Source organism: Pelodiscus sinensis, chromosome 7 (assembly GCF_052426305.1).
Source record: "Pelodiscus sinensis isolate ZL-2025 chromosome 7, ASM5242630v1, whole genome shotgun sequence".
Classification (NCBI taxonomy): domain Eukaryota; kingdom Metazoa; phylum Chordata; order Testudines; family Trionychidae; genus Pelodiscus; species Pelodiscus sinensis.
Genome location: NC_143058.1, coordinates 12,683,450 through 12,711,190, shown reverse-complemented (window position 1 = coordinate 12,711,190; position 27,741 = coordinate 12,683,450). Strand labels below are relative to the sequence as shown.

Sequence of the window (27,741 nt, the reverse complement as noted above, 5' to 3'; positions counted from 1 at the left end):
CACTTGAATTTCCGCAAGAACACTGACTTCCTACTGTCTGAAATCAATGCTTCTTGCGAAAATACTGTGGAGACAGGACTGCGTGTGAGAGTCAAAGCCTCCATTTTGTAGTCTCCAAATAGCCCCAGGCTCGCTCTCAAAAGCTATGGGTCCACTGGTGGTGCTGGATGCAGCCTGACACAGCTGGCGGAGCTTGTCTCAGTAGAACAATTCACCCAGATACTCACCTGTGACATGCTATGGTCAAAAACAACACACACATTGATTAACAGCCCCACACATGTAGCTTAGTAAAACTGTTTGACAAAATGCTGAAAGACATTACAGAAGTTTGCTATGTCAGACCCTTGCCATTGAGACCAACAACTTCCCCCATTATTACATGCCATCTGAGATATCCTACAAGCTTTCACTGAATTCTCATTTTGAACTGCTATATGAAAGACTGTCTTAGCATCCTGAGCTTCCCCTGGGATTCTGAAGGAAACTATTGTAATCCAGTATGTCCTTCAAGTGCGTGAAAGGGTTAAGTCTTCATGTGGTCTCTTACAAGGGAACTTGCTATGAGTCCAAACTAATCATTTGTGTGTCTTTTAGGCCTGGTGTCCAAGTGCTCTTACCAGTATCAACTCCAGACTCTAAGATGTTAAGGACCATTTGAGGTCGTAAGACAAGTTGAACCAATGGACTCAGATCGGACATCCAAGAATGGGCTATAGTTGGGTCTCTTTTTCCCATGTAAACCTTTTAAAGACTGGAAGGACAGAGGGACACCCCCTCCCCCGGCTTATCCTGGTGAGCCAGGTTCCCACACACCTATGACCCAGAATTCAGAGGTCATACAGATGGGTAAATCTCCAATCTGAGTATAAAGCAGATGTTATATCAAGGCTTTTATCTTTATCCTGGCTATTTTCAGCTCTATTTGGAGAAATCTAACTGACCTGTCCCCAAAACAGCCACAGAACAGGTGGCACTGGAGACTCCTCAGCCCCTTCCAGACAATTTCTCATTTTCCAATACTAGATGTGACTGGAGGAGTGCCATTGTGCTAATACCAAAACCAGACAGCATCACACGTTTGTTAATTTTAAGCTTTCTAATGAGATATTAATTTGATGCTACCTTGCGCTAGGAGGGACAAGTTGCTGGAATGCCCCGGTGCAGCACATATATTACCACCTTGGCTCTTAGAAAAGGGCAGTGGCAGATCCCTTTGACACCCCCATGTTCTCGGGGGAGGTTGGAGACACTCTTTACCAGTCTCAATGTTAAAATGGATGATGACTAGACCTTCCTCCCCAAAAGGTCCAGACGCTTACTATCCCCGTCTCCAAAGGTGTTTTTATATTGCGGCGCTTTGGCTCTTTGTTGCGCCGTGTCGACAACGAGGGTGTTAGGCTTTGGATGGTTAAATAAAAACTCCATGCCTTTTGCCAGTATAAATATACGTTGTCAGCCTTTTTATTTGTCGCTAGAGTGGAGACGGGTGTTTGCCATATATCGTTGGCCACTTCTAGGATTGCCTCGTCGCATGGTAGAGCCACCTTTGATGTTTGTGAAGGCTGTAGATTTCTTAGGAGATGGTGCTGCTTCTGCTGGACCTCTGATCGCGGCACCTTTTGGCTGTCAGCAATCCTTCTAAACAGCTCCAGAAATTGGCGTAAGTCGTCTGTGGGTGGGGAGTCTTCAGGGAAGACAGCATCATCGGGTGAAGAGGAAAAGATGTCTGCAGCAGAACGGTCTTGTGGTTCATCTCTGTCCAACAGCTGTCCCTCTTCTGGCTCAGACTGATGTGTTATGGTTGGCTGGTTCCCTGTGGGCGGTCTCACTGTGGAGGGAAAGGGAGAGTTTTGTCACGGGTTGCATGTGTCCGATGATAGGACAGCGACTTGAGTGAAGTAAGGTCTGGTGAGTGAGAGAAACGGCTGTCATGACAACTGTGTCTATGCTGACGGTCGTAGTAGTGCGGGGAGTATCTGTGGTGATGGCTGTGTCTGTAAATCTCTCAGTACCTGGAGCTGGTGGAAAGTGTGGGGGACCTCAGTGATCTGGATCTACCCTGTGAGTGCACCAGAAAGGGTGATGGATAACTGTGCCGATGGTAGTATCTGGGAGAAGGAGAGGTACTTGGTGAGTATTGGTGAGTTCTGGATGGAAAGTGGCCTGAACGGATTGACGGAACTGGAGAAGATGAAAGGTGGTTCCGAAGAGAACACAGCCTGTTCCGGAGTTGGCGATGGGTTTGGTAACTTCTGCATTTCCCGATGTGCTTTGGTCAGTGCCAGAGAGTGTTGTGTTGGTGATGACAGCGGTGTCGACGTGGGAGCCAGTGCCATCCGGGTAGTTGCATGCGATGATCGTGCCGTGGTCCGGTGGCGCGCCATTGTCAGCTGGTTCACTGGTGCCGGGGTAGCCGGTGCCGCATGAGTCAGTGCCGATGTGTGCAGTGCCGTCAGTGTGGGATCCGGTTCTGGTGCCAGGCTTGGTGCCAGTCTGGTCTGCGTGGCCATTACCAGTTGTACTGTCAGTGCCAGTCTTGGTGCTGACGCACTGCGGTCTTGCTTATGTTTGTCTGGTCAGCAGGCTGGAGTTGTGCCCGAAGTGGCCGGTTTGCCTCCCATGCTCACACGGATTGCTGGCAGGGAGCCAGAGGGAGAAGGCCTTCTCTTAGAATGCATCGCCTTCAGAGAAGGACGATGCTTGGCTGCTGGTAGTGATTGAGAAGGGCTGGGGGAGTCCATTTGTGGCTGGAGCGCCTTATCAAAAAGCAGCATTTTCAGCAACATCTCCTGGTCCCATCACACTTGAGTGGTAAGCTTCAAGCAGCGGGGACATGTCTGGGGACTATGTCCCTCACCCAAACACCTTATGCATGATGCATGTCCAGGGCTGGATTTGGGAGGGGGGGGGGGGCTAGCCAGGCAGCTGCCCGGGGCACCAACTTATGGGGGGGGGGATGCCTGATTGAAATGGTAAGGGGTGCCGCATGCCCGGAGATGGGGCCGCACATGCGTCACACGCCCGCTGCCCGGGGCGCAACCAAGGGGTCTATCTGGCACGGTGCGTGCCCATCAGACGCGGGCATTGGATTGCATCATGTGCTGCACTTTTTGAAGCCTGGTGATCCCAGCATGTCTTCCTGAAAAACGTCCTTGTTTTTGTTTTTCCTTTTTTTGTTTGTTTTCAAAGTGAACGTGCTGAACTATCTACAATTACTAACTAATAACTAGGTGACAACTACTAAGTATTTATGATGTTTTTGTCTCCATTCCTGACAGGATTAACACGAGAAGAGCTGGTTAGGAGGAACTGGCGGGAGCTGGACCGTGTGACCAGAAACGGCACAAAAAGCTGCGAGATGACCGACGTGCATGCGTAGTCCGGCAGACAACTGCTAAAAGATCTGCGATCTGTAGTACCGGGACAAGTCCAATTCCAGCAGTGAAGCACCCATGGCGACACTTATCGAAGAACACCACATTCCCCTCAGTTGAGGTAGAAACACACCTGTGAAGCAAGACCAGTTCTATGCGTGACAACCACAGGCCTCGTGTTCAAAGGCAGCTGTTGCAAGAGAAGTCTCCAGTTGTGGCTTGGTGAAGGGGACCTCTGCACACACTGCATGAGGTTGTACCATAAGTTGAGGGAGTGCAGGGCTGCCAGCAGCCGAGTGACCAGCCCGTTGAGACAGGCTCAGGAGGACTCGAACACCACTACCAGCCATGCCTGAAGTGGGAGGAGGCATAGACGAGCACGATGGAAGATACGGGTCTAGGCCATGTGTCCGAGGAGCTTCGTGCAGTTGTGCACTTTGTTGAAGCCCAGCGATGCCAGCAATGACCTGGAATCAAGCAGGGCCTCAATGAACTCAGTTCTTCGAATGAGAAGAAGAGTGAACTTCTGCACATTGAGGACAAGACCCAGTCAGGAAAACATGCCCGACCAGCTCCATGTTCTAGACCACTTGCTCCTGAGACTTGCCCTTGGTGAGAGATGGCAGTGGCACCCCACCTTGGAGGATACAAACCCCTTTTCAATCTATTACAGTTATGGGCTCCCACCCCACCCAGACAATATAGCTGTGCCCACAGCCTACATGTCCCTTAGCCCACGCTGCCCCTCAGCCCACTGGGGACCTGCGGGCTGAGGGACTTGCTTGCTGCCAGCAGGGAGATGCTCAGCTGCTTCCTGAGCTGCGGGATGCAACATGGGCTGAAGGATGTACTGGCTGCGAGAAGCTCTGCATGGCTCCCCCGACAGTAGCTGACATGATGGGTACCGGTAGGGAAAATCTTTGATGGCTATGCGCACAGGTTTGAGTGATTGTTAATGTGCATTCTAAGAAAAACAAATTTTGAAATAAAAAGGAACTACCTTTCCTTGTCCTGATCTATGTATCACGTGCATCCCTCATGTCAGCCCGTGCGCCATAGGTCTAGTTCCCAGCTAAAAGGTTTACACATTTGAATTAGGGATGTTAACATGTGTTTATTTTGTTAAACTAATCAAGCTCTCTGCAAGCACAGGCTCCTGCCTCCCCACCATCCCTTACACTTGTGCCTCTGAATGGCAGCAACATGGGGGGGAGGGGATAGGAGGGAAGAAGGCACACTTAGTGTAAACATATCTATCCATTAATCTTCATGACTATCACATCCCTAGTTTGAATGCAATGAGCACATACTATTCTGAGACTTGTCAGAGTAGACGTATGGATTTCAGAGGGGTAGCCATGTTAGCCTGTGTATGCAAAAAACAGTGAAGTGCTGAGGTACCTTAAAGACTTAACTTAGGTTTATTTGGACATAAGCTTTTCTGGGTAAAAGCCACTTTGTCAGCCCCATCTGACTCCTCTCTTCATACTCATTGCACACTGTAGTGACATTTAAAAGGTGGGGTTTTTGCCCCCAAACGAATCCTCACAACATACGTACAAACATTACTTACTGGCTTTTTTAAAATGCCAAACACACACTAATAAAGTGCAATTTAACCTAAACGATAACGACTGTATAGCCTTAGGCTACTTTTGAAACTTTATGACTCAAGATTTCCTTTAGGCTACATTTCTCCAAACTGATACTTATTGAAGCCACTGAGTAAAATATCTGTGTTCCTGGTCAAGTGCCATGACATTTGATCTAAGTATCATGTAATTGACAATCAAATAATCAATGCATTTTTGTATCACCTATTCGATTAGTCGATAGGGCGGCACTGCCCTTTTAAACACCGCTGTGGTGTTTCAAAGCAGCTGTGCTGCACAAAGCCTAGTGTCAGCTGGAGAGTCCCCAGCTGACCCCAGGCTCCAAGCAGCGCTGCCTCTTCAAGGTACTCCCCCCCCTCCTCCCTCAGTGCTGCCTCTGAAAGGCATCTCGGGGGGAGGCGGGAAGAGGAGGAGAGGAATTGACTAGTTGACTATCATGTTGATTATCTCATAAGCAAATGCTTATGGGATAGTCAACTAGTCCTTAACATCCCTCATTTGATCAGGTTGGTTTAAGTATTTTTCGTGCAAAAGGACAACCTACTTGATATTGGAGTTCTAATTGTGGCTTTCCCAACAACATGCTGCCAAAGAGACAGACATGCGATTCATCTTTGTTTGTTTTCCCTGGAAACACTTTGGAGCAGGGACTGTCTCTTAGAAGCTTTATATAGTGCTTGATAAGTTAAACTATCATAGCCAACAGTCCTATTAACATCTACAGCTCTTAAACACTGGTTTGATTCTTCTGACACGAGTGTGAATTAGGGATGGCTCCACTGTAGTTAAGTTACATTGGAATAAAGCTAGTGCAAAGACAAGAAGTCAGGTCCACTTAACCACATAAGCCTTCTCTGAAATAAAGGCCAGTTTAGTGTAGTTGTCTTAGCACTGCTGTTGGACGGAAGCACATTTAAACATTCATACAACTACAGCTTAAAAAGCCTGCTTGCTGTGAGAAAGATCAAAATGTAATCTGTTTTTATTGTTGCTCTAGGATTTAAGGTTTTGTTTTTAAGAGCATTGCTGTCAGCACAATACAGCTAGCAGTCGATGTTCCCTCTAGTTTTTTCCATCCCTGTGGGGAATAAATTGTGTGCTCTCAGGGATATGCAGGTGTGCACTACTAGTAGAAACACATGCTGCGAGCTGTGGGTGCTCTGCTAAGTAGCCGTGCAGCATGTGACTCTTTCCTGGGCGACTGCCCAAATATTCAGCTTGCAGGGAGCACTGCTAGCAGTTTGTACAGGTTATTCTGAATAGATCCATGTACTATATGGATACAAAGTTTTTTTTTGAAAGACATTTTAAAAGTAAGGAACATATTATCGGGGGGGGGGGGGGAGAAGATAGCACATGGTTGTCTACCTCCATGCTTGTATTGGGGTCAAGGTCATCACATTCCGATTCCTCGGAGCTGTTTGTCTCCTTGTTTGGCAGCATGAAGAGGAAGAAAGAAGTACAAGGTTAGAACACATTTGTTAGGCTGAGAGCAATTGAAAACTTGCGAGCAGCATGGAAATGTGTACTGGTAAAGGAAATGCTTCAAAACCAGGAAACCAACAAAGGCAGCAACATGCTGTTATGAAAGGCCAGGTAATAATTTTGCAACAGTTGTTTAAGTAATAAGAAATTATGGAAGGAAGCAATAGAAAGAACCACGTACATCTGCCAAGCTGGAACAGCTACTTCTTCGCATCTAATTCTTCGATAGTTTTTAATGTCGGCAAAGTGGGTGTAAAATGCAACCAACAAAAGGTCCTCTTCACACTCCATATGTTTCAAACACACAGTTTGATACATTCACTTAGATCACACACTTTACTGACTAGGAATGGAACTAAACATGCATAAAGTGCCGTCCTGAACTGGGACCTGGGTTTTGTTTGTTGCATAAAATTTTGCTATAAGAATTTGCTTCACCTTGTTGGAGAATGAGCCCTCCATAGGTGCTAGGGAAGCTTCTTTAGCTTTTATGGACATTTGTGCTATGTATTAGAACATATTAGTTATATAGCTATAGCAGAAGATGGATCTTAAAATGATAGTATGGGAAAGCTTAGGAACTAAAATGCATCCTTTTAGCACCCCCCCCCCCCACCACACACCAGGATCTAGGCCAGTCCCCCCTTTTCTAATATGGAGGAAAGAAGCAGTTGACAAACCTCCCAACACTTGGCTTGGACCCAAAAGTTGAAAACCATCATTAGCCTTAAGATAGAAGGTGAAATTCTGGCCCTGTTGAAGTAAGTGGCAAAACTTCCAGTGACTTCAGTGGTACCAGGTTTCACTCTGTGCTTTCACAGGCCCTTTGCCTCGGTATAGCTGGTGACTGAGTGCCAAGTTTAGTAAAGTTTGCTCCTGCCCACAATTTGCATTTCGACTGCACACATGAGTAGTCTATGTAAATGAGAAATACTTACTTGCAGTTTGGATGCCAGGAAAAAACCCAAACACAAAGGCTGCATTTTATTTTGCATGCAAAATCCTGTAACATGGGAACTACCCCCAAAAATGATATAAACAAAAATCAAAGTGTCACCCCCATCTCTCCAGAGAAAGAGGATACCAGAGGGGGTGAGGAAGATGGGAAGCAGGAGAGTGGCCCACAGCTTTGGATGGCCTTACTCACTTTAACAGAGACTTTGGTGCCCAGAATATCCTTGGATTTACGTGGCCCATTGGCTTCATTTTTGCCACTGCTCTCCTTTTCCGCCCGCTTTCTCATGCGCAGGGTATGCCATGAACATGACTTCCTGTTGTACCAAAAAATGCACCAATCAAATGGCAGATCATGGCAGGGAAGAAAGGATGTGGAAAGGGGACCAGCAGCCACATTTGAGTACTGCAATTTCCTAGAAAGTAAGAGTCACCAGCAATGCAGCTATTTCAGTTTCAGCAATATTAGAAAACCATTTCAGCAGTTCTACTAGCAAATGTTCTACTTGCTGTTTTAATACATTAAGTAAAAAAGCCAGTTCCCTAAATCAACTGGGCTGTCTCAACTTCAGATAATCTGTCTTGAGGGACTTCAGCAATGAAGGTTTGTGACAAGTGCAAGTGCTAAAACATCAATCCAATTAAAAAAATCTCGTCTATTCAAGCAGTGGAAAGGATGCAGATATGATGGGAATGGGGTCTTAATGGGCTGAACTGATACAACAAGCCCAAGTGTTCAGAAGTTCTAGGTGGATTCCTGGAGCTGCTAAGCACATGAAATGCAAAAAACCCAACACATAGAAACTAGGTCATTAGGATTTCCAAGAGTAGTAGTTCTGGGAAATAAGCTTTGCTATACTTCTTGGGGTCAAGAATTTCCTGTTAAACACAGTTGCATTTGGTTAATCCAATTGTCTGATGTTTTCAAATCTGTATTTGTTGACTAAACAGAACACCGAATTAGTGATTTCCATTTCCAGCCCATATTTACTGTCTCCATGACCTTGTCCTTGGAAAAAGTTCATGTCACCCTTTAAGAAAAATGTCGTGGAGACCGGAGAAATCATAGATCAGAATAGACATCAAATTAAGAAAGACATCTAATATGTAGTTTGCTTTCACAGCAGAATGTTTACCATTTGAGGCTTTTTTTTTTCTTCATATTCACTCAAAGCACAAAGTTCTCAAAAATGGCAGTGGAATGAACTGGAACCCAGGTTACAAGCATTGCACTATTCTGTCCACCTTTAAGGCATGCAAATCACATCTGAAGCCCAATGTTTGGCTCACGGTCGCATCTATAATACCTGGATACATTTTACAAAGAAAGTTGCATATAATCCAACAATAACCTGATGCCAATAAAATTGGACATTATCTTACATTCCAGAACGGTAGATATTTTGTATTCCAATTCTGAAGTGCTTGCGTTCATTATGCGTTGGCATCAGATTAATATGGTATGTCATGTTAAGATTAAAACTACAGACCTCTTCTTGTGTTGGTGTGTACAGCTGTTAGACTACACTGGTTTATGTTAGCTGAAACTGTCCCAGCCAATTTGAGAGTGTCCACACTACAGCAACACAAAGTCATGTGAGAGAACTAGTTATGGGCATTTGCATTCAGTGAAGAGGAGCACCAGGAAGGAACATTATATAAATGTCTCACATCTCTGCAGTTTGACAGGAAAACTCAGGACAATACTCTCATTTTGGCACTTCTAGGGGATATTCAAATTAGATATGTAATGCAGTGGGGAGTTCTCTCAACACTGCAAAACTCACTAGATTTCAAAAATTTAAACTTCCTATTTAATATGGATCAAGTCAATGATGGACTGACGGGATTCTTTTCTCTTATCCCCAGCTGGCTGGCCTATAACCAGCAAGATCAAACAGAATATGATAAGCGCATACTGTAGCTGCTTTAACATGATTTACCCCATTTTTAAACCATTTATGGTAGTATAGACAAAGCTGTACATCACATCCAAAGTTGGCCATTTGTTTTTTTACAATACACAGAGTTCAGTTAAGCAACCATTTATTCCCAGAGTATGATTAGAGTATTTGAGAGATTTAAATCTCAAAAAAGGGGAGAAGAGAAGTGCAATGTGCTTCATTCACTACAGCGGTTTTTGTTTAGTTCTCTTTGCAGAAGCTTCAATTTACCATTACTCATTGGGGAATCTAATGCTGTTCACAAACAAAGGCACACAATTTCACACCAATGCTAGAAAAGAATGCCACTGAGTCTCTAGCTAACTGGAGGACCTTAGGTTTAGTCTACATTTTATACTGGAGGACCTTAGGTTTAGTCTACATTTTATACAGGTTTTGACCAGGAGCAATCAATCTTGTATAAGAATACAGGTAAACCCAATGTGTGTCACTTCAGCAGAAATCAATTTTCTTAAAAATCGGTCCTTCGAATCTACACCTTGAGGCACTTATGTAACATAAGATTCTTTAGCATCCATTGTACTAATGTTAGGTATTAAAGAAAACAGGTATTACTGAAAAGAGTTGTACCTTCTGTATTTAATACCAAAAGACACTTTCTTGCATTTAGCCATTTCAGATTGACAAATTTCTAAAAATCAGAAAAGAAAAAAAAAAAATCCACACATTTGTTAAAGCAGCAGCAAAACATTGTAACAAAAAGAAAACAAAAGAGGGTCAAACTAGTCCTTTTAAACCTCATTAAAACATGCTCATTGTGAAAATTTATTTTACATATTTAAAATAGTACATTTAAAATTAGTTACATTACAGGTACAATGATGAACATTGCGACTATCCATTATATTGCACAACCTGACTTCATCAATATGGGTTTCTTTAAATAGTGCAAAATATTTTATACAGGAATGTATTTAGAAGGGAGTCTTGCCAACAAAAAATATTTTACAAAAAAGTTACTGTGAACAGAAAAAAAGTCAAAATAAAAAGATACAAGCTGTACAAAGAAATTGCCATAGACAACAAAATCTCTCCTCCTTGAGAAGCAGGCCTCTGTCCAACACAAGGCCTGATTTTTTGCTAAATGCTGTTAGAACCAATATATATATATATATATAAGTAACTTAATACAACATAAATATAAGTCCAGTCCAATCAGGTCCATGTTGATGTAAAATGGATCAACATAAAACATGCCGTTAAATTGTCTAGGATTTTAAATTCTTTACAAAGTATAAACAAACAAAAAAAGCAAACAAAAATAATCAAACCCCGAACTATCCAACATGGATGCCCCATGTTGCGGATTGAGTATTCAAAGTTTGTTCCAATGGCACTGTAGATAAAAAAAAATCAGCAGGAACTCCCTACCACTTTTGTTTTTTTTCTCCTCAAAAATCCACATACTGCTCCTAGGGAAGCCAACATGGCACTTACTTGATGCTTCCGTCGCTATTATCTGAAGTGGATTTAGTGAGGGGAGCCAAGATATTGCCTGGAATCCATCCTTCAGCAGCTGGGGAGTGGTCGTTTGCAGGCTGGTATACCAGGAACATGTTTTGCTGGTTGATGGCAAGGATCTGAACCACCTCGCCCTGATTCACACAGATCTCATTCTCTTTCAGTGCATAGTAATCTTTGATTACCACCATGGAAGAGGTCCCATTGCACCCTGCCAAGTCACTCTGTGAAGGGGACACCACAAATTTTTAGTAAGTGCCTGCTCCTGGGGGGGGAATAGGAGAGAGTTGCCTCTTTCAAGACCCTGGAAGCTGTGCACCTCTATGGCCACACAGCTGACTAGTTAGTGACACGCAGGTGCTCAAGGTACCCATCCAAGGCAGTCTTGCCAGCTGGAGCCACCCTACCCACAACCCAGGCTGGTCCCAGAGCTCTCCCCTTGCCATGGCCATGATGGCCCAGCCCCTACATCAGGATCTGCACCCTCAGCTCCAACCCAGCCCCGTCTGCAACCTGCAGTGCCATGGTAGGGGCGCCTATCCTGCCAACCCCGTAGCTGCCATGCCAGGGAGAAGTGCCTTCACCCTCCCACCCCAAATCTAGATGCTGCAAAGACGGCAGCATCCTCTCTCCTTATGGCAGCCCCAGAGTACCCTCCTAAAGCCCAAATGCCTCAACCTGTCCTCACCCCAGAGCCCACACCCCCAATCAGAGCCTCACACTCTGCAACCCAACCCTATGTCCCCATGGCCACCACAAGTTTTATGGTGTGACATCACCTTCATATTTGTGCCCATAAAATTCATTCTGCTCCGGCACAGGGAACATTAGAGCAACACTGACCAGGGCACTTTTCTTAACTAGTCTGAAAGGAGAGTGGGCAGAGATACAATACCTGGCTTTGTTCATATGTGTCCCCAGGCTGGTGGTGTTCATACCCTGCACTGCCATTGGAGGTAGATATCTTCAGGGGTGGCAGAGATGGGTTACGGCTTGTAGCCTTTGAAGGCTTCTCAGACCCTACTGGAACAGAAGAATAGGGTCTGCTGTTGGGCTGAGACACCCTACTAGCTTGTGGCCTCATTACTGCTGAGGTACTTTCTTTGCGCTGATACTCTATGGGCGACTGTAGTGCTGCAGGAGAGGAAGAAAATTAGATGAACTGCTGCTCGGGACACCATAACCTGATGTGTACCATATGACTTGCATAATGCTGTTTCAAAGTAAATCCAAGGGATACTCAACTGCATCACACATGGAAGAGTACATTTACATTTCGATATCTTGAGGCCACCTTGCAGTGCTGTACATGATGTTTTCATCACAGCAGTAAGAGGAATCTGTGTCTAGTGTAGCTGGTCTAATGCTACAGGGTACTAAAATACTTAGCCCTTCAAACAGAAATAAACAAGTTCACAATTTATTCCAAACAGCATACATCAGGATGACTCAGCAGTCCTTTATAGGTTTTTGTCGTTAGTACTTAACTAGTGTGAATTTATCCAAGTCCTAGACAGCCAGGTTGCTAATAGCGACTGACCCTGCTATTCACACAGGTGGTGGAGAGGGAGTTTGTGCGTGCAACTGCTGAAATTTTCAGCAGTTACATGTGTTTAAAGTACGCAATCATTTTAAAATCCCTAATAGCTAGCTTGATCCAGAGCAGTGCCTGGAAGCTACCCACTAGACAACTGGTATGGATGGCATCAGAACATTAACCTCAGCTGGTCATTCCAGAAGATGCCTGTACCATGATTATAAGAAACCTTGGGGACATACCATAAGCCAAATCAGAGGCTTTTGCAAACCCAAGTTAATGAGCCTGGGATCAGGAAAAGGTGCTTAGGTATGAAGAGATTGGTAAGGAAAACGAAGGCTAGGAAATAGGTGTCTATGTTTGAGCAGGTGGGGAGCTGAGAAGGAGAAAGATGACTATCTTTGAGTCTGCAAATCCAATGATAAATTAAGGTGTAGGTGGGGTACTCTCGTGTTGGAGATAATTTGGAGGGGGGAGAAGTGTGGAACTAGAAAGAAAGGTAGAGGTTGCCATTTTCTCAGCCTCTTTTTATTGTAAAGTATCCCAGTTCTCCACTCTGAAGGGGAAGGGAAATGAAAAAAAAAAAAACACTTTTTTCTTCTGACTGTCACCCTATAGCGTCCCCTTTTCTACTTGAAGAGTTGATCAACTACAGGAAGTGATAAGAGGTCTTGTGACAGCTTCTATCAAGTTCATTGGCATATTTAAGCACCAACTATCACTGTGAGCTGCTCTCAGACAAAAGTTTAGGAGCAGCTTTAAGCTCAAGTCTTTCCACACATACTGCCATTGTTCAGGAGAGCGAGAGAGACAGACAGACAAAAAACCCACACACAGATCAAAGACTATAAGCACCTAAGCATATGGATTTGGTGTTTGATCTGTCCAAAGCCATTGAAGCTATATGACCTACATTCAGAGAATCATACTCTGTACATTGCATTCCATTTAGTTATCTCTGGCCAGGCTACCTAATTCAGCAATGGGAAAATGCAGGACAGTGTCACAGATAAAATTAATCCACTCACAAAACAAGCATCCCTCTCAATATCGAAGAGATGAAAAAACTTCACAAGAGATAAACAGACTCCAGGATTTCAACCAAAGTGGATAAGAACAGTTTTTAAAATAAAAATGAGACTTTAAATCAACACACACACACACACACACACACACACACACACACACACACACACACACACACACACACACCCCTCATTTTAAATGAGAAATGTAGTAGCAATTAAATCTCATCATAAACATGTGATACCTACACTTACAGTCTCAAAAATTAATGTATGGCTTTACTCTGTCCAGCCTAACTACCAGCTCTTGCTTCTGGAAAGTTCTGGGCAAACTAAAAAGTAACGTGCAGAAACAGACGAGCGGGATAGAATTGTTGTGTGTTCTGCTATGCTTGGCTGACGTCTACCACATCATAAGCAAAGAAGAGTTAGTTAAGTCATTGCCTTAAAGAGAGACAATATAGGAAAGACAGAGGCAGCACAGAAAGGAAGGGTGGAGTAGACGGGAAAGAAAAAAGGGAAGACCTTCAGCACATAGCTTTCTGTATCCCCCCTCCACTTTTTTGCCAAAGAAAAATTGTCATGGCTTCTGGGCATAGATGCACCCCTATCTGGGAATACTCTGAAGAAATTCATTCCCTGAGTAAAAAAGGAAAGTGTATAAAGCAGAGGCAGCACAAGAAGATGCAGAGTCTAGTTACAAGAATGAATCATAAGCAAAACTGCTTATTGGGAGAAAATGACAGGGATGAAGATGTGGATATGGCTGGACTGGACCAACTGGTTAGTAACTTAATTAAAAAAAAAAAAATCAACGAGTTGCCCCTATGGTAGCTTAAAGGCTAAGGGATTTATTTGGCCATTAGCTTTTGTGGGAGAAAAATTATGCATTGATTTTTAAGATGATCTTAGTACAAGTATGATTTGACAAGTAAATTCCCAAGCAGTTTGCTGTGCTGGATGTTGCTTTAAAAAAAAAAGTTTAGCTCAAATAATCTTCATGGCTTGTTTAACTACTAAACTAGGTTCCAAATCTATCACTCAAGTATACAATACAGAAATCTGCAGCAACAGAAATTGAGTTGCCAGTGGCCATTTTCTTTTATGTTTCATAATACATGGCTCTTATTTTGGAAGACCATGGTCATGGACCATATTGATCTATGACCATAAGTTGATTCCCTATTTTACTTCAGCATAACTCAGCTTTTTCAAGGGAACCCTAGCCTATCCTTGGTCTCAAAAAACAGAAGTGCCAGTGAATTCAATGGGACTTGCTTCCAAATGATGTGCACCATAAGCACAATCAGTCTTACTTTCTTGGTAACTTGATTTAAATAATTTGTTAGTGATTTAAGTCAATGATTTAAAAATCAATCCATCCCGATGCTTACTCAACAGTGGAGGGAAGGAATAATTTAATGCCAAAATAAGTGATATTCTCTTTTCCTCTCTCCAACATGAAGTAGGTAGAAAGCTCGGTCTCATAGTTGCTCTCTGCATTAGTTTGACTGGACTTATGCGGCACTGACCTTTGAAGGGGCTGCACCCAAAAGGGCAATCAGACCCCTATGAAAGCAGAAATTAGGCAATTCATCCAACCAAACCCTCCAGGCATTCTGAACGTCAGACATATGCGATGCCCTGTGCTCTCCCAGAAGTACATCAGCATATGTTTTAGAAATTCAGACTTCTGGGCCAATTTTTCAAACCCCTTTGAGTTGAGGCTAATTTCGGCTCTTGTTTCAGAGCCCGACTGCCCCTCAGTATTAGGGACGCAAACAGAAGGCCATTCTGGAATGAATGGATTCTGATAATGGCCTCTGATTGCGATTATATTTACAATGTTGAAAGCAGTTAACAGACATCAGCAGACCTGACTTTGAAAAAGTGAGGTAAGTTGTAGAAGGCTTTCACCACAGATAACTTCTGGCTCCCCAGAATAAAACTGGTGGGATCAGCCTCTGAACCTCAACAGCAGACGAAGCCAACCATATACATTAGCAGAGAGTCACGAGTGCTGAACGAGACCCCACTTGTTCTTGGGCCGGCCAAAAATTCTATGGAGCCATTAACACATCAGAGAGCCTTATAAACATTTTGGGACACTTCAAAGATCTGAGGATTATGGCGGCATTATGTCTTCTCCCACCCTGACTCATTGGCCACCTAGATGCTCCCCACTACAATGCAGTCCCTGAACTAGGCAGTGAGATTGCTGCAAGAGATAGGACCGTGCAAGTGCATGAGCCTTTTTTCTACAAGAAAAAGGGATTATCAATATAATAGAGGACACCTAAGACTCAGGGGACATGGTCTGGCCCTGCGCCAGGTACTTAAAGATGGGCAACCTGGATCAAGCGTTCCGCTTGAGATATTTCTTTATGAACCTGAAGGCGATGAGTTTTTCAGCAGAAGAGAACATTTGAACATTGCAGATTCCTGTTAATGCAGAAGACATGGCACAGGGAGACTACGTACCATTTAGGAAGTCTCTCTGTGTGTCCAGGACCTGATTGATGTCCTGTACCCAAGCTTGCTGAATTTCAGGATTAGCAGCCTGTAAAATGACTCGTTCCGAAGTTTCCCGGTTCATCAGAGCAAATTTACAGGGATCATCATCCACTATTTCTTCAATTATTAGGTAGTTCATCTGCAATAAGTCCAATGAACCTTGGGTTAAATTGGAGAAGGCTCACAGCACTCAAAGAAAAGAAAATATGGCACTAATTTCCTGAACATAACAATCAGAACAAAATGCCATTGTGCTTGAAGTTCCTGACCATGTCTAATGAAGCTCTAGCATCCTACAGGCAGACTTCAGGGTTAAGTCTCAACATCCATCTGCATAATCTTGAGTGGTTATTTTAAAAAGGAAGTTTAATATCATCATGGCGGACTGATCAAAAATAAGCATAACCTAAGTGTGACAAAATGCCTCCCAAGAGCTGAAGAACAAAAGCAAAAAAACCTTCCATCCCTCTAAAACAAGAGTTAATTACATCGATGTAAACACTGCTTCTCCCCTTAAGGAGTACTGGAATGCAGCCATTAGTCATTTAAGTTTGGACTGTGGACAGATACACTAAAGAATAGTTCTCCACTGATGATACAGGATATTTTTCCTCCGAGTACTCTACTGCTCAGGTCACTTGCTGTAAAATGACTCCATTAGGCTGTGAGCCTGTAAACACTTCATGTGCCTATCTTGGACTTCATTGTAACGACTCAAATGTCTAAAGATAAACACGCAAGTGCATCCAAGATGCTGCTGGGTCTGTTAAACGTTTGAAGGATCTGAAACATGATTAAAAGTCAAACCACTCTTACCCCTTCTATAATCTGTTAGCTTTAGCCATTCTTGCAAACAGGCACACTGCTGTTTTACTCTATACCCCACAAAACGAAAGAGAGGGGACATCGAGCTAAGGTATTTCCATTGTGCACAGTGAGGTATTGACCGTTTGTCAACACCCATGAACCAGCTCAAAGTGATGTCATCTCATTTTCAGTTCCTCAACTACAGACCTGCCTATCAAGTGAATGGGGAAATTCTGCAAATCAACTTAATTGGAAAAAAAAACCCCACCGAAAGCAAAACATCACATTCTGCAGAATTCTAAGGGCATGTTTTCACCACTACAATTATCTTGTGTTTACTCTGCTTAAGTGAGGGCTGCTCTACACTAGGAACTTACATTAAATAGCTACATTATCAGAGGTATGGATTTTTCACACCTCTGAGAAATGGAGCTGCCCCAGGGGTGGGCAAAAGGGCCTCTGTAGGCTGGATCTGGCCCAGAAGGCCCTGCTGCTCCTTCACCTTCAGGCCCTGCAAGGAGTGTGAGGTGCTTAGAAGTGCCATGTGCTCCTGGCAGGGTGGGAGGAGACTCTGCACACTCCCAGGGCTTGGGGCAGAAGAGTGTGTGAAGTCTCCTCCTGCCCTGCTAGGAGCTCAGCACTTCAAGTCAACCACAAGCTGCAGCTCAGCTGGTGGGTGACTAAGTGCAATGGTCCCTTGCAGGGTGCCCCCCTCCCCAGGCCCGGATTGACTGGGGACAACAGGGGGGAGCATGCGAAGGCTCTTCCCACTGCCAGGGGCATGGGTACCTAGAGGGAGTCACCAGCTGTTCAGAACAGCCAGCAGTTCTGTATGAGAGGGGCAATGCACAATCACGGTCCATGGATGGTGAAGCACGGAAGTGTCCTGCCCCTTCCGCTTGAGGTCCCATCTCTTCTGGGTCAGCCTAGGCCACTTCAAAAGTTTCTGAAGTGGCCCCTGGTGTCAAAAATTATTGCCCACCTCTGAGCTAGGTCCATTTAATGCTCAGTATAGATTCTATTTGTATTTCTTCTGTTGACCCAGCTACTGCCTCTCAGAGAAGTGGATTACCTATGTAGCTAGAACCACCCCAGGTAGTCTCAACAGTGTTGCCAGCTGCAGCATTCCAAGCCTAGACAATCCACAAGAGTAGTGATCAAACCACCTCAAGCAACCCAGAGTGATTGGATTAGCAGAGTGTTAGAACACACCAGCATCTAATAAAAAAACAAAAACAAATAGCTACATCCTGACTTGAGTAGGACTCAAGTTTCAGTTTACTCCCTGATGAGCTGGCTAGTTTAAGCTTGAAGCACAACTTAAGTCAAATTAGAGACCTGTGTGCAAATCAGAGCTGGATTGGGGCAAAACTGGAGTGATAGTTCAAGCTAACAATGTAGCAAAAGCATGCCCTAATGTGTAATTTAACTGGAAGCCATCAGGTTGCTCTAGCCAAAGTTTGCTTCTTTTGGCATTTGTACATAGAAATCATAATCGCTCTTTTCAACATGCAATGCAAGAATTGCTTTGTGCAGACAACCTATGTTGGTACACTTTCTAGAATAACCACCTATGGAGAAGTCAACTTTTCCTCCCCTCTAGATTCAATATTGATGATATGTTGTTTCTTTCTACCCCCCACAGGAAGGGAGAAGGTAGGAAATGATTTCAAAATTTAAGAGCTTTGCAGAAATCAGGATTTACAATTTTTCTTGAGATTCAGTTTAATATTAGTTGAATTCTTTCAATTACCACCCTCTTGAATAATCTTTCTTGAAACAATTGAAGTAGGACAATGACAATAGCAAAGGCTAAAGATTAAGGCCTCCTGATTCAGAAAGCATTACTGTTAAGAGTTAAGATCATGCCTAAGTTCTGAATTGGGATCCAAGATCATTTTAGTTCAATTACCTTCCTCCACTCCTAGTGGAGAGAAAATTAGTAAGCCCCTTCTCCTGCTATAATTAGAAGCCCTTCATTAGGCCCAACTCTTATTCAGGCAAGACTATGTTAACTTTTCAGCCTTGCCTTTTGCGGTGTATCCTGTAAAGTCAGCAACTGAATTGTGTACAGGAAGATTTAGGTCTACAAGTGGCACTTGAAAACTTGTATGCCTAACAGTCCAGAGCATAGGAAGGTTATGGTTAAGTAGCACACTTATCAAATACAACTTTCCCATTCCCCATTTCTTACCTTTATGCTTCTCTTAAACATGTAGCCTGGTGTTAAGGAGCCTTTCCTAAGAAGTTCACTGAAGATTACAATTTGCTCAAAGAGGAAGACCCTGCGCTCCTTTGGCCGAGACAGTCCTCCAGAATCCTGTTCAGTTACATAGAATGTATCCTGTTGTAACAGCTTTCCTTGAGCAGTCAGCTTGCCCTGAGAAAAAGAAGTTGCTAACTTGAACACACATGGGGAAGATAATTTTTTTTTAAAAGTCACATGGCTCAACAGCTGATCTGCTAGAGCTCACATTCTGAAGTTTGCAAAGTCTTTGCCTTCCCTAACAAGAGTTCAGAGTGCTAACACAGCTGCTCTTAAGCCTTCTCATCACTGGTGTTTCCAAGACAGAAATGTCAAGTCCCCAATGGAATGGTTTTATCCCTGGTTTCTAACTACCTTCCCATTATAATTTGCACCATTTAAGACACATCAGGCCTATTGTTAGAGATTAGGCATTTTACCAGGACAGCCAGCTCTTATTTTGAATTAGTCAACTTGGTACATCATTTAAGAGCCCCCTTTGAGCACAGATGCTCAGCATCATGTTGAGCTACCTCACTCAAGATACTGGGTTGCCATATAAGTGGGAAAAAGTCTGGATGGGAGGCTGCTTATTTTGGCAGAGGAAGAAATAAGTAGTCTGCAATTTAAGCTGTGTCAAGTCTTTGTAGAATAGCTCAAGCTCTTCCTCCGTGCTGTCTGACATGGGTGCATACACCTGAACGACTAAAATGTAAACGAACGAGTGAAAAGTTAAGACCTTGGTATTTGGCATAATGAATGTTTCGAATAGGAGAGGCAGACCCCACAGAGAATGGGTAGATGATATAGTAGACTGGTGTGGAGCTAGTCTACAGAAACTAAGCCACTCCACATCGGACAAGGAAAGAAGGAAGGAAATAGCAAAGGAGGCATTGGACATCAATGGGCATTGACCCATGGTTGTTGTTGAGAATGATGAATTTAAGCTTTGAGAAGCAGTTACAGGCCTCAAATTCTGATGCTTGTTCAGGAATGTTCCATTTTTAGAAATACAAGTATACATTCATCCTCTCCATCCCAACCCCCAGAACCTCCGAGAAATGTGGCTCAGTTAAAAGAACAGGACAGAACAATCTGTGGAGATAATTATTGAAGAGACAATAGCTTCTCAGTCCTTGAGCACTGATCTAGCTACGCTGAGAGATACATACCTCAAAGCCCTGAAGACGCCCCAGGTTCATCATATCATTGCAACGTTTTGGTACAAGGCACATTAATTCAACTGCTTTCTGTTGAATAAAAACAGTATATTAATTATGAAAAAGGCCAGAGTGCTCCTTAAGGAAAGATTAAAGAACACAGACTGCCACTAATAAGGAGGCGCACACATTTTTAGAAGTTAAAGGCATGATTCTTTCACTAATGTCAACGGGAGGTCTGGTATGCACGGACAAGCCCTCCACTGCACATAGCTTCATTTATTTTTTCTTCTAGTTTAAATTTAATTACGTGTTGAATGTTCGGTTTTTGCTCATCTCAATATTCAGGGCAATTTGCTTTCTCTACAAAATTCCACTCATTTAGCAGTATCCAGATAAAGCAGTGGTTCTCAAACTTTTTGGTCCACGGCCCACCCTGCTCAATGCAAATCTTTCAGACGACCAACCAACCAGCCACCCATGGTGACAAAAGGCCTTTGCTTATCTCTAAATACCTCAACTACTACAATTTTATAAAAACAAATACACAGCAACAACATAAAGGAGGGATGTGTAACCCATAAGAAAGGAAATATTAATCAAAATTGTTAAATAGATTAAGGGCTTTAACTTTATCATGTTAATTTACCAAACTTATTTCAAAAACAAAAATAAATTATTTTATTTTTGTTTTTGAAATAAGATTTCAACATTGCTTTTATTTATGGCAGGGGTGTGGAATCATTTTTGGGTTGCGGGCCTTTGACCTACAGGGAAAAATAAAAAGATGCCTAACCCCCAACCCTCACTGATGTGGCCCCCACCTCACTTCCCGCAGCCTCAGTGGGGGAGGGAGAGAAGGGAGGACAGAGGTTCAAGGCTTCCCACAGGCCAGATTAAGTCTTCTGGAGTCCCAGGGCTAGTAGATTTGGTGCCCCCCTCCCCTCCCTTTCCCCAGCTCTGGTGTGGGGCCAAAGTGAAGGAGTCAGTGTACAAGAGGGGGCTACTGGGAGTGGGAAAGGGGTGGGAGTGCAGGGTCTGGGCAGGAGGCAGGGTGCAGGAATGGCTGGGGAGTACAGGGTCTGCAAGGAAGTTAGGATGCAGGAGCAGGCAGGGGATCAAGAGTTTGGATGTGAGTGTGAGGACTGGGCAGAAGGGAGGGTGCAGGAATAAGGTGGGGTGTAGGATCTCTGTGGGAGGGTGTGAGTGAGGGCGATGGGGTACAGGGTCTGGGCATGAGGGAGACAGGGGGGCCCTTACCTTGCTTTGCACACCATGCTCTTCCCAGGCACCAACCCCACTGGTCAGAATTACAGTCAGTGGGAGCAGTGGGGAAAGTTTCCTGCATTGCCATCGCACAAGCTGGGGGCAGGAAGGTGGCAGCAGTATGCAGAGCTGCTTCTTTCTCATTCAGCTGGATCCGCCGCCTCCCCCCCCCCCCCAAAAAAAAAATGGGTGGCTAATGCTGCCGCTTAACCTCGCGGAGGGGCGGAAGAAGTGCACAGGACTGGAGTGCCAGCACAGGCTTCCCACTACAGGAGAAGCTGACCATGGACTACGTGCAAAATGGTCATGGGCCACACTGAGATAAAGCAATAGAGGCCAGGAGATGAAAGTATACCTCTGTATCAGAACATTCCAGCCCAGCTTTCTCACTGTATCTCAGGAAGTCCTAAAGAAAGCAAGATAGTTCTAATGAAGATTTTTTTTAGGAAACCTATTATCCAATTTAAAAAAGAAAACCACCAGTGAGTGACATGATACAACTTGACAGAAAACGAAATATGTACTTAACACTGAAAGAGACACTTTGATGTATCAGTTTTCAAAAGGTGTGTGTAAAGTAGGGAAATAGTCTACCCATTCTAGAGGTGGGGAAACAAGCACAACTGGTTGAATTGTTTTATGAAGCAGGATAGAACTAAAATTAGACTTTGGAAATGCTGACTCCGTTCAGGAGCAGCCCGAGGCCGGCTGCAGCAGCTGGCGCCCTAGGCAAGGCGGCACAATCAGCATCCCTGCCTGCACGGCCGTGACATCATCATCAGACACCCGGGCTAGCGGCGCCCTAGGCAGCTGCCTAGGCTCACAGGCCGCCCCTAACTCCGTTCCCTCTTAAGATGAAGACTCTTCTATAAAATTTCAAAAAAAGTGGGGACACAAAATGCAATTACTTCTTTTGAAACTAGTACAGTTACCAAAGCATAGGCTGATGGTAGTCAGTTTGACACACTAAGCAGCTTAAACCCCTCTCCACCAGTATCTTTATAGATTATGGGCAAAATTTCAGAGGTGATTCTTCATCTTGACATTTCAAAATAATGGCTTGCTGCATGGATGCACATTATATTATTTTGTAATGTCAGTTATTCTGAATTAACACTGTTGTGTAGGTATACCCTAAGAGCTGTGGGTGCTCAGAATCCTTGAAAAAAATAAAAATAAAAGTCATGCTGTGTGTCTAAGTTGGATTCCCAAAGACAACATTGAAAATTTGGATCTGTCTCATTCTGGGGCACAGGATACTAACATAGAAGCTCAGTACACAGTAACATCTGGTAGAAGCATTTATCTTCACTCATTGCCAGTCTGTGCTAGTGATATTTCTAAATCTGTTTATTCCATTTAGAACTGGCCATAAAATAGGAATGTGGTGGGCATTTTCACGGGGGAAAAAAAAAAAAATCATGTGAAATTCTCTGGTCAGAAAGTGACTTATACCCTATAGGAAAATTTGAAAACAAAAACCCACAAAAATTTGCTACAGCAAAATGAGCTATTTTCTTAAATGATTGTTTTCTACCTTTTGCTGGTTTGATTTTCTAGGGGTGAAAAGAATTGACATTTCCCCCACAATCATAATATGAAAAAGAGTCAAGAGTTAAACTTAGAGGAAAAGCTAATCAAAATCCATCAAAATGAGAGATTTGAAAAACCCTCATTTTCAATGAAGGCTGCTTTTAAAAATGTGAAACTCATGTGTTTTGATCAACTCTAATTTGTATTTGCCCTAAAAGGGAAATCCCTAAACCTTTGATTATTCTGGCAAGATTTGATAAAGCAACTGAAGTGTCTGAAAGAAAAAAAGTGGGTTGTATCCATGAAAGCTCATACCACCATCTACATGTTAGTCTTTAAGGTGCAACTAGACTATTTGTTGAAGTTTTTCCTGTTACAGACTAACTCGGCTACCCCCTGAAGCTTTTGAAAGACAGATGACTGACATAGGGTATTTAGTCATCAGGTACCGAACTGTTCTTAGAAATGTGCACAATGGTGACCTTCCTCCCTTCCCCCCACCTCCTTACTGGCTAGATGTCTATCTTCAGGTAAAAGTTAGAGGGACTAACATAACAAATGCAATTATTTCTTTTCCAAATAGTCCAGTTATCAAAGGGTGGGTTGATGGCTGTCATTTTGATATGCTCACTAGCTTAAACAAAAGCCAAGCTTCTCTTCCATTAACTCTTCGCTTAAAAAAATTAAAGAGGTTAGTTACAACCTACCCCATTAAGGTAATTTTAAACTGGTGTCAAATTTTAGAAAAACCTCCTCAGTTACAATGAAATTCAGAGAGACTTAAGTCAAAGTCTAAAGTGATCCTGATCTTCACCCAAATTGCATCTTTCCACTCACCTTAAGCAGAAGCTGGTACTTGGTTATTCTTTGAATAGGTTTGATTAAAAAGTCACTGAGGGTTAACCGTTGGTTTATTTCTTGTTGTACTTCCTAAAAGTATTATCACAACATTAAGCAATTGTTACAAACCACAGAAGACATGCATTCTATTAGCAAAGACAGGAAACGTGACATATTGAGGGGGACATACAATAAAAAATTGAGTAATTTTCTGCCAGAGCAAGAGGATATTTTAGAGAACTGAAGGATTTCAAAATCCGGTAAGTGTCACTTTTTGGCAAGTACTGGGCAAAATACTTGGAAGCTAATCTAAAGACCTGGGATTTTTTCCAGTTTGAGCAGGAAATTACAAATCTAGAGACTGCTCTTCCTATTACAGTTGGGTGATGGCCATAAAGAAATCCTGAAGAGCATGAAAGGTTGTAGTGACATTCCCTTTAGTGAAAGGGAGGACTTTCCCCTTGTCACTCAAGATTTTTTTTTTTTTTTGCATTGTAGGAATTGTCCAGGTCCCCAAAGCACTCCCAGGAGTAAATGCCAAAGTCTTGGGGGGAATTAATAATTGTAAATCACCCAGCAGAATAAAACTCTTAAGTGCCAGAACAGTAATCAGCTAATTAGTTTAAAAAAGCAAAAAACAAAAAACAAAACAAAACAAACAAAAAAAAAAACACTACACCGCACCATAATCCCTTACTATTCTTGGCATTTGCCACCTGTGTTCTTTGCAATTTCAGACCAAGAAGGTGAAGGGAAGTGAATTTCACTTTGGGAATTCACTTTTGGCCTAGCCATTAGCTAGAAATTGACAGAAGAACTGGAATTTGATAAGTATTAGGAATTGCTAAGAAAGCAGTGTAAATAGAATAATTCTATGCAAGAATAAATCCCATCACAGTATCTTTTTTTTAGCCAAACAGAGCCCAAACCCATAGGTTTTTGGGTAATTCTCCTTTAACTTAATGTCAGCAATAATATCCAGTGTATATGGCCTACCTTACCTCAAAGTATGCATCGTATTCAGCTACTACATATTCAGATCGTGGTTTGTTTTGGCAGTACACCACATACATGTGTAACCTCCTCTCCTGTGAGGGCAAGATGCACAGGAATCTAGTAAGATATTAGCTACTATATTTACATTATTAAATGATTGGACTGACAAAGTTGCTGAGAATAAGTAAATGAGCATCATGAAGCCGAGCAAAGGTGCAAAGCAATAGAAACAGGTCTCTTCTAGCTGACCCTAAATCTTCCCTCGATGAAATGCAATCAAGGCAATGATGCTTCCTCAATTACAGACTATTTAAAACAATCCGACCCTGATCCTCTAAACACTCAGGCATGTGAGTAGTTTTACTTTGGCAAATGGTCTCATGAAGTTGAACAGTGTTAGTCAAGTGCACATATGTTTGCCAGATGGAAGTTTTAAACAAGGGGCCAGAGCCTCACTGCATGTAATTCCACATAGTTCCCTAGCAGATTTACGTTAGCCAAGGGTATGGTCCAGTGTCTTTACTATTTTTAAAAGCAAATGAATACCAGGAAGTTGGACTTCATCCTTCGGGTGTTATTTTTAACAATGATGTTTAAAAATAAGTAAGTCACAAATTTATGATCTGCCATTAAAAACAATTTAAAAAAACTATTTTTAAATGCATTTTCAGAGAACGCCGAAACACTGGCATGTGGCATGCAGTCTTGTATTATGCAAAGGATTCCTAGCAAAAAAATGCAAACTCAACCAAATGAGAAATGTTACTGGAAAATGTTAATGCCCTCCAAACTTTAGTCAAATACAAGTACCTCAAGATGTGCTCAAGTTTTAGTCACTCCCATTTTGTGTTTTTAAAAAGCTGAAGACTTGTATCTAGGAAATAAGCTAACTGCTTTCAAATCTTAAATTTCATAATGTACATATTCCAGCTTGTTGGTTCCAAGATACAAGAGACAAGGAAGGTGATGCATCTTTTATTAGCTGGCGTCTGATTGTGGAAGGGACAATCAAGTTTCACAAAGCTCTGTTCTCTGGTTTGGGGGAAATAACTGAAGTATCAGATATATATGCTTAGTCTGAGAGCACATGCTACTTGGATTGGACTAAGCAAATTGGCGGCAGAGGGGAAGAATGGGTTCACACTGCCCCTTCTTTTAAGACTTAGGGAAACCAGCCATTCAGTAGCTGAAGAAAACAAAAAAGTATAAGCCTTATTTTATATCTGGATTAAAAGTGTTAATACACAAAGATAGCAAATTAACATGGCCAAACTGAATTTAGAAGGAAAAGGCTGAAACATGTCACAGTGAAAGTCAGAACACAAATACACTTACATGTTTGATAAAAAGCTGTGCTAAACGGTCATGCTCCTGGAGACATTTTTCTAGTTCAGCCAGGAAAAAACTGAAAGTAAAGAGAAAAATCAGCAATTTTTGAGTTGTTCCCTCCTTTCTACCATCCCCTCTTTTCTTCCCCATTATCCAATCCCAGAGAATTTCTTAACTGAACAAAAGGGAAACTTTGCTTTCCTTTAGGTATACACTGCACCTATTAACACGCTATTGGGACCAGGGGAGTGGAAGAAGAAAAAAGTCAGTTCTTGGATTTTAACAGTTCACTTTGTGGTTTTCATTGGAGCATGTTGAAAAATTTAGAGCTGTTTAAAAACCCTCCAGCATAAAATGAATTTATGTACTAACAACAGCTTCTAAAAACTGAAATAAGTTTAAAAAAAATGGGTTCAGGTGGACAAAGCCCATGCAGAATTTTACCTTCTGTAGAAATCCTTCATTTTGTCTAAGGGTTATTTAGTCATTAAACATTTTGATTACAAACTTTTCACCGACTCTACTTTGTTATCTTTGTGTAATTATAGGACAAGCCAATATTTACACTGATCTGCACTGCTGAGACACCTCCAGCTTGACTCCCTTTTAAGAAGGGATTTTATTTAGATCACTAAACATGACCCTTGTTTAAGGTGCTTTATGTTTCTACACACCTTGACTGTTTAATAGCCACCCAAGGAAGTAGAACCTCCTTTCCCAGAGTGGATAGCCGACCAATTTCCAGTTTAAATGCATCTTTACTTCAGAGGCCAGGTCTGGAGTAAGCAGGTCTTGGCAAGGTCCAGGACCCGCAAAGGAAATTAGCTTCATGCACAGCTCTCTGAAGTGAGACACTTTAGTGAGGTAAATCTTGGAGGTTCAAGTGTCAACTAATAGGGATTTTAAGAAGCGGGAGGTCAGAAGATTGATCATCAACCATTCCTTGCACTGACCTCAGCTAGAGGAGAACCACTAGCTACTAGAAATTGTGTAAGTGGTTAAACAGCAAAAGCAGCAGCATGGAGAAGGCCTAAGATATTGGAGTCCTGGTCTGACTAGGGTCCCCAATGTATGGCAGGGAAACTTTTTTGGGTCTGGCCCCCCCCCCCCACAAATCAAATCACACAAGTGATGACAAAAAACAACCCTTCCTATCCCAAACTCTCACTGATGTGTCCCCTGACTGAAGACAACACTCTCCACATTCCCCTCATACAACAGAGCCTAGGAGGCTCAGGCTAGTAGATTGTGTTCCAGCCCCGCTCATGATCCAGGTAAGCCAGGGGCCTGCATCCGGTCCCTAGGTTCCCCACCCCTGATCTCCGGTAATACAAATATTGAACAATTGCAGCAACAGAACAGGTGAGGTGCAAGGACACTGCACACTCAGCCAGATGAGTGTCTGTAGCTGAGGAAACCTATAGCCATTTATATTTTGGTTTTACTTGAGGTCATGCATACTTTCTCCAATGGTTTAAGTTTTTCTACAGGAAGAGTACAGCTGTTAAAAGATGCAGATAGACTGGTACATGTAGCTCATGCTAACAGGTCGGGAATATGTATTTCAAGAATTCCATTACAACAAGAAATAAATAGAATACACTAGAAATAATTAACAGAAATCCTACTCCATCT

The 27,741-nt window shown here is 42.8% G+C and overlaps 1 protein-coding gene across 6 annotated transcripts in view; it reads right to left on the bottom strand.

The window, feature by feature from the left end:
- The window catches only part of KALRN (kalirin RhoGEF kinase), a 786,138-nt gene that overhangs the window by 38,449 nt on the left and 719,948 nt on the right, over nt 1-27,741 (bottom strand). For 3 of the 6 annotated variants that reach the window (XM_075933140.2, XM_075933139.2, XM_075933147.2), the window contains 9 exons: nt 26,113-26,182; nt 24,783-24,869; nt 23,779-23,871; nt 21,764-21,814; nt 20,155-20,232; nt 18,932-19,117; nt 15,898-16,069; nt 11,750-11,988; nt 9,953-11,078 (listed from right to left, as the gene is read on the bottom strand). In XM_075933140.2, coding sequence (XP_075789255.1) covers nt 10,827-11,078; nt 11,750-11,988; nt 15,898-16,069; nt 18,932-19,117; nt 20,155-20,232; nt 21,764-21,814; nt 23,779-23,871; nt 24,783-24,869; nt 26,113-26,182 — 1,228 coding nt within the window. In that variant the 3' untranslated portion in view covers nt 9,953-10,826. Of the gene's footprint in view, nt 1-6,358; nt 6,419-7,622; nt 7,747-9,952; nt 11,079-11,749; nt 11,989-15,897; nt 16,070-18,931; nt 19,118-20,154; nt 20,233-21,763; nt 21,815-23,778; nt 23,872-24,782; nt 24,870-26,112; nt 26,183-27,741 lie in introns of those variants that run through there. The other 3 variants (XM_075933149.2, XM_075933142.2, XM_075933143.2) reach the window with 3 other exon arrangements.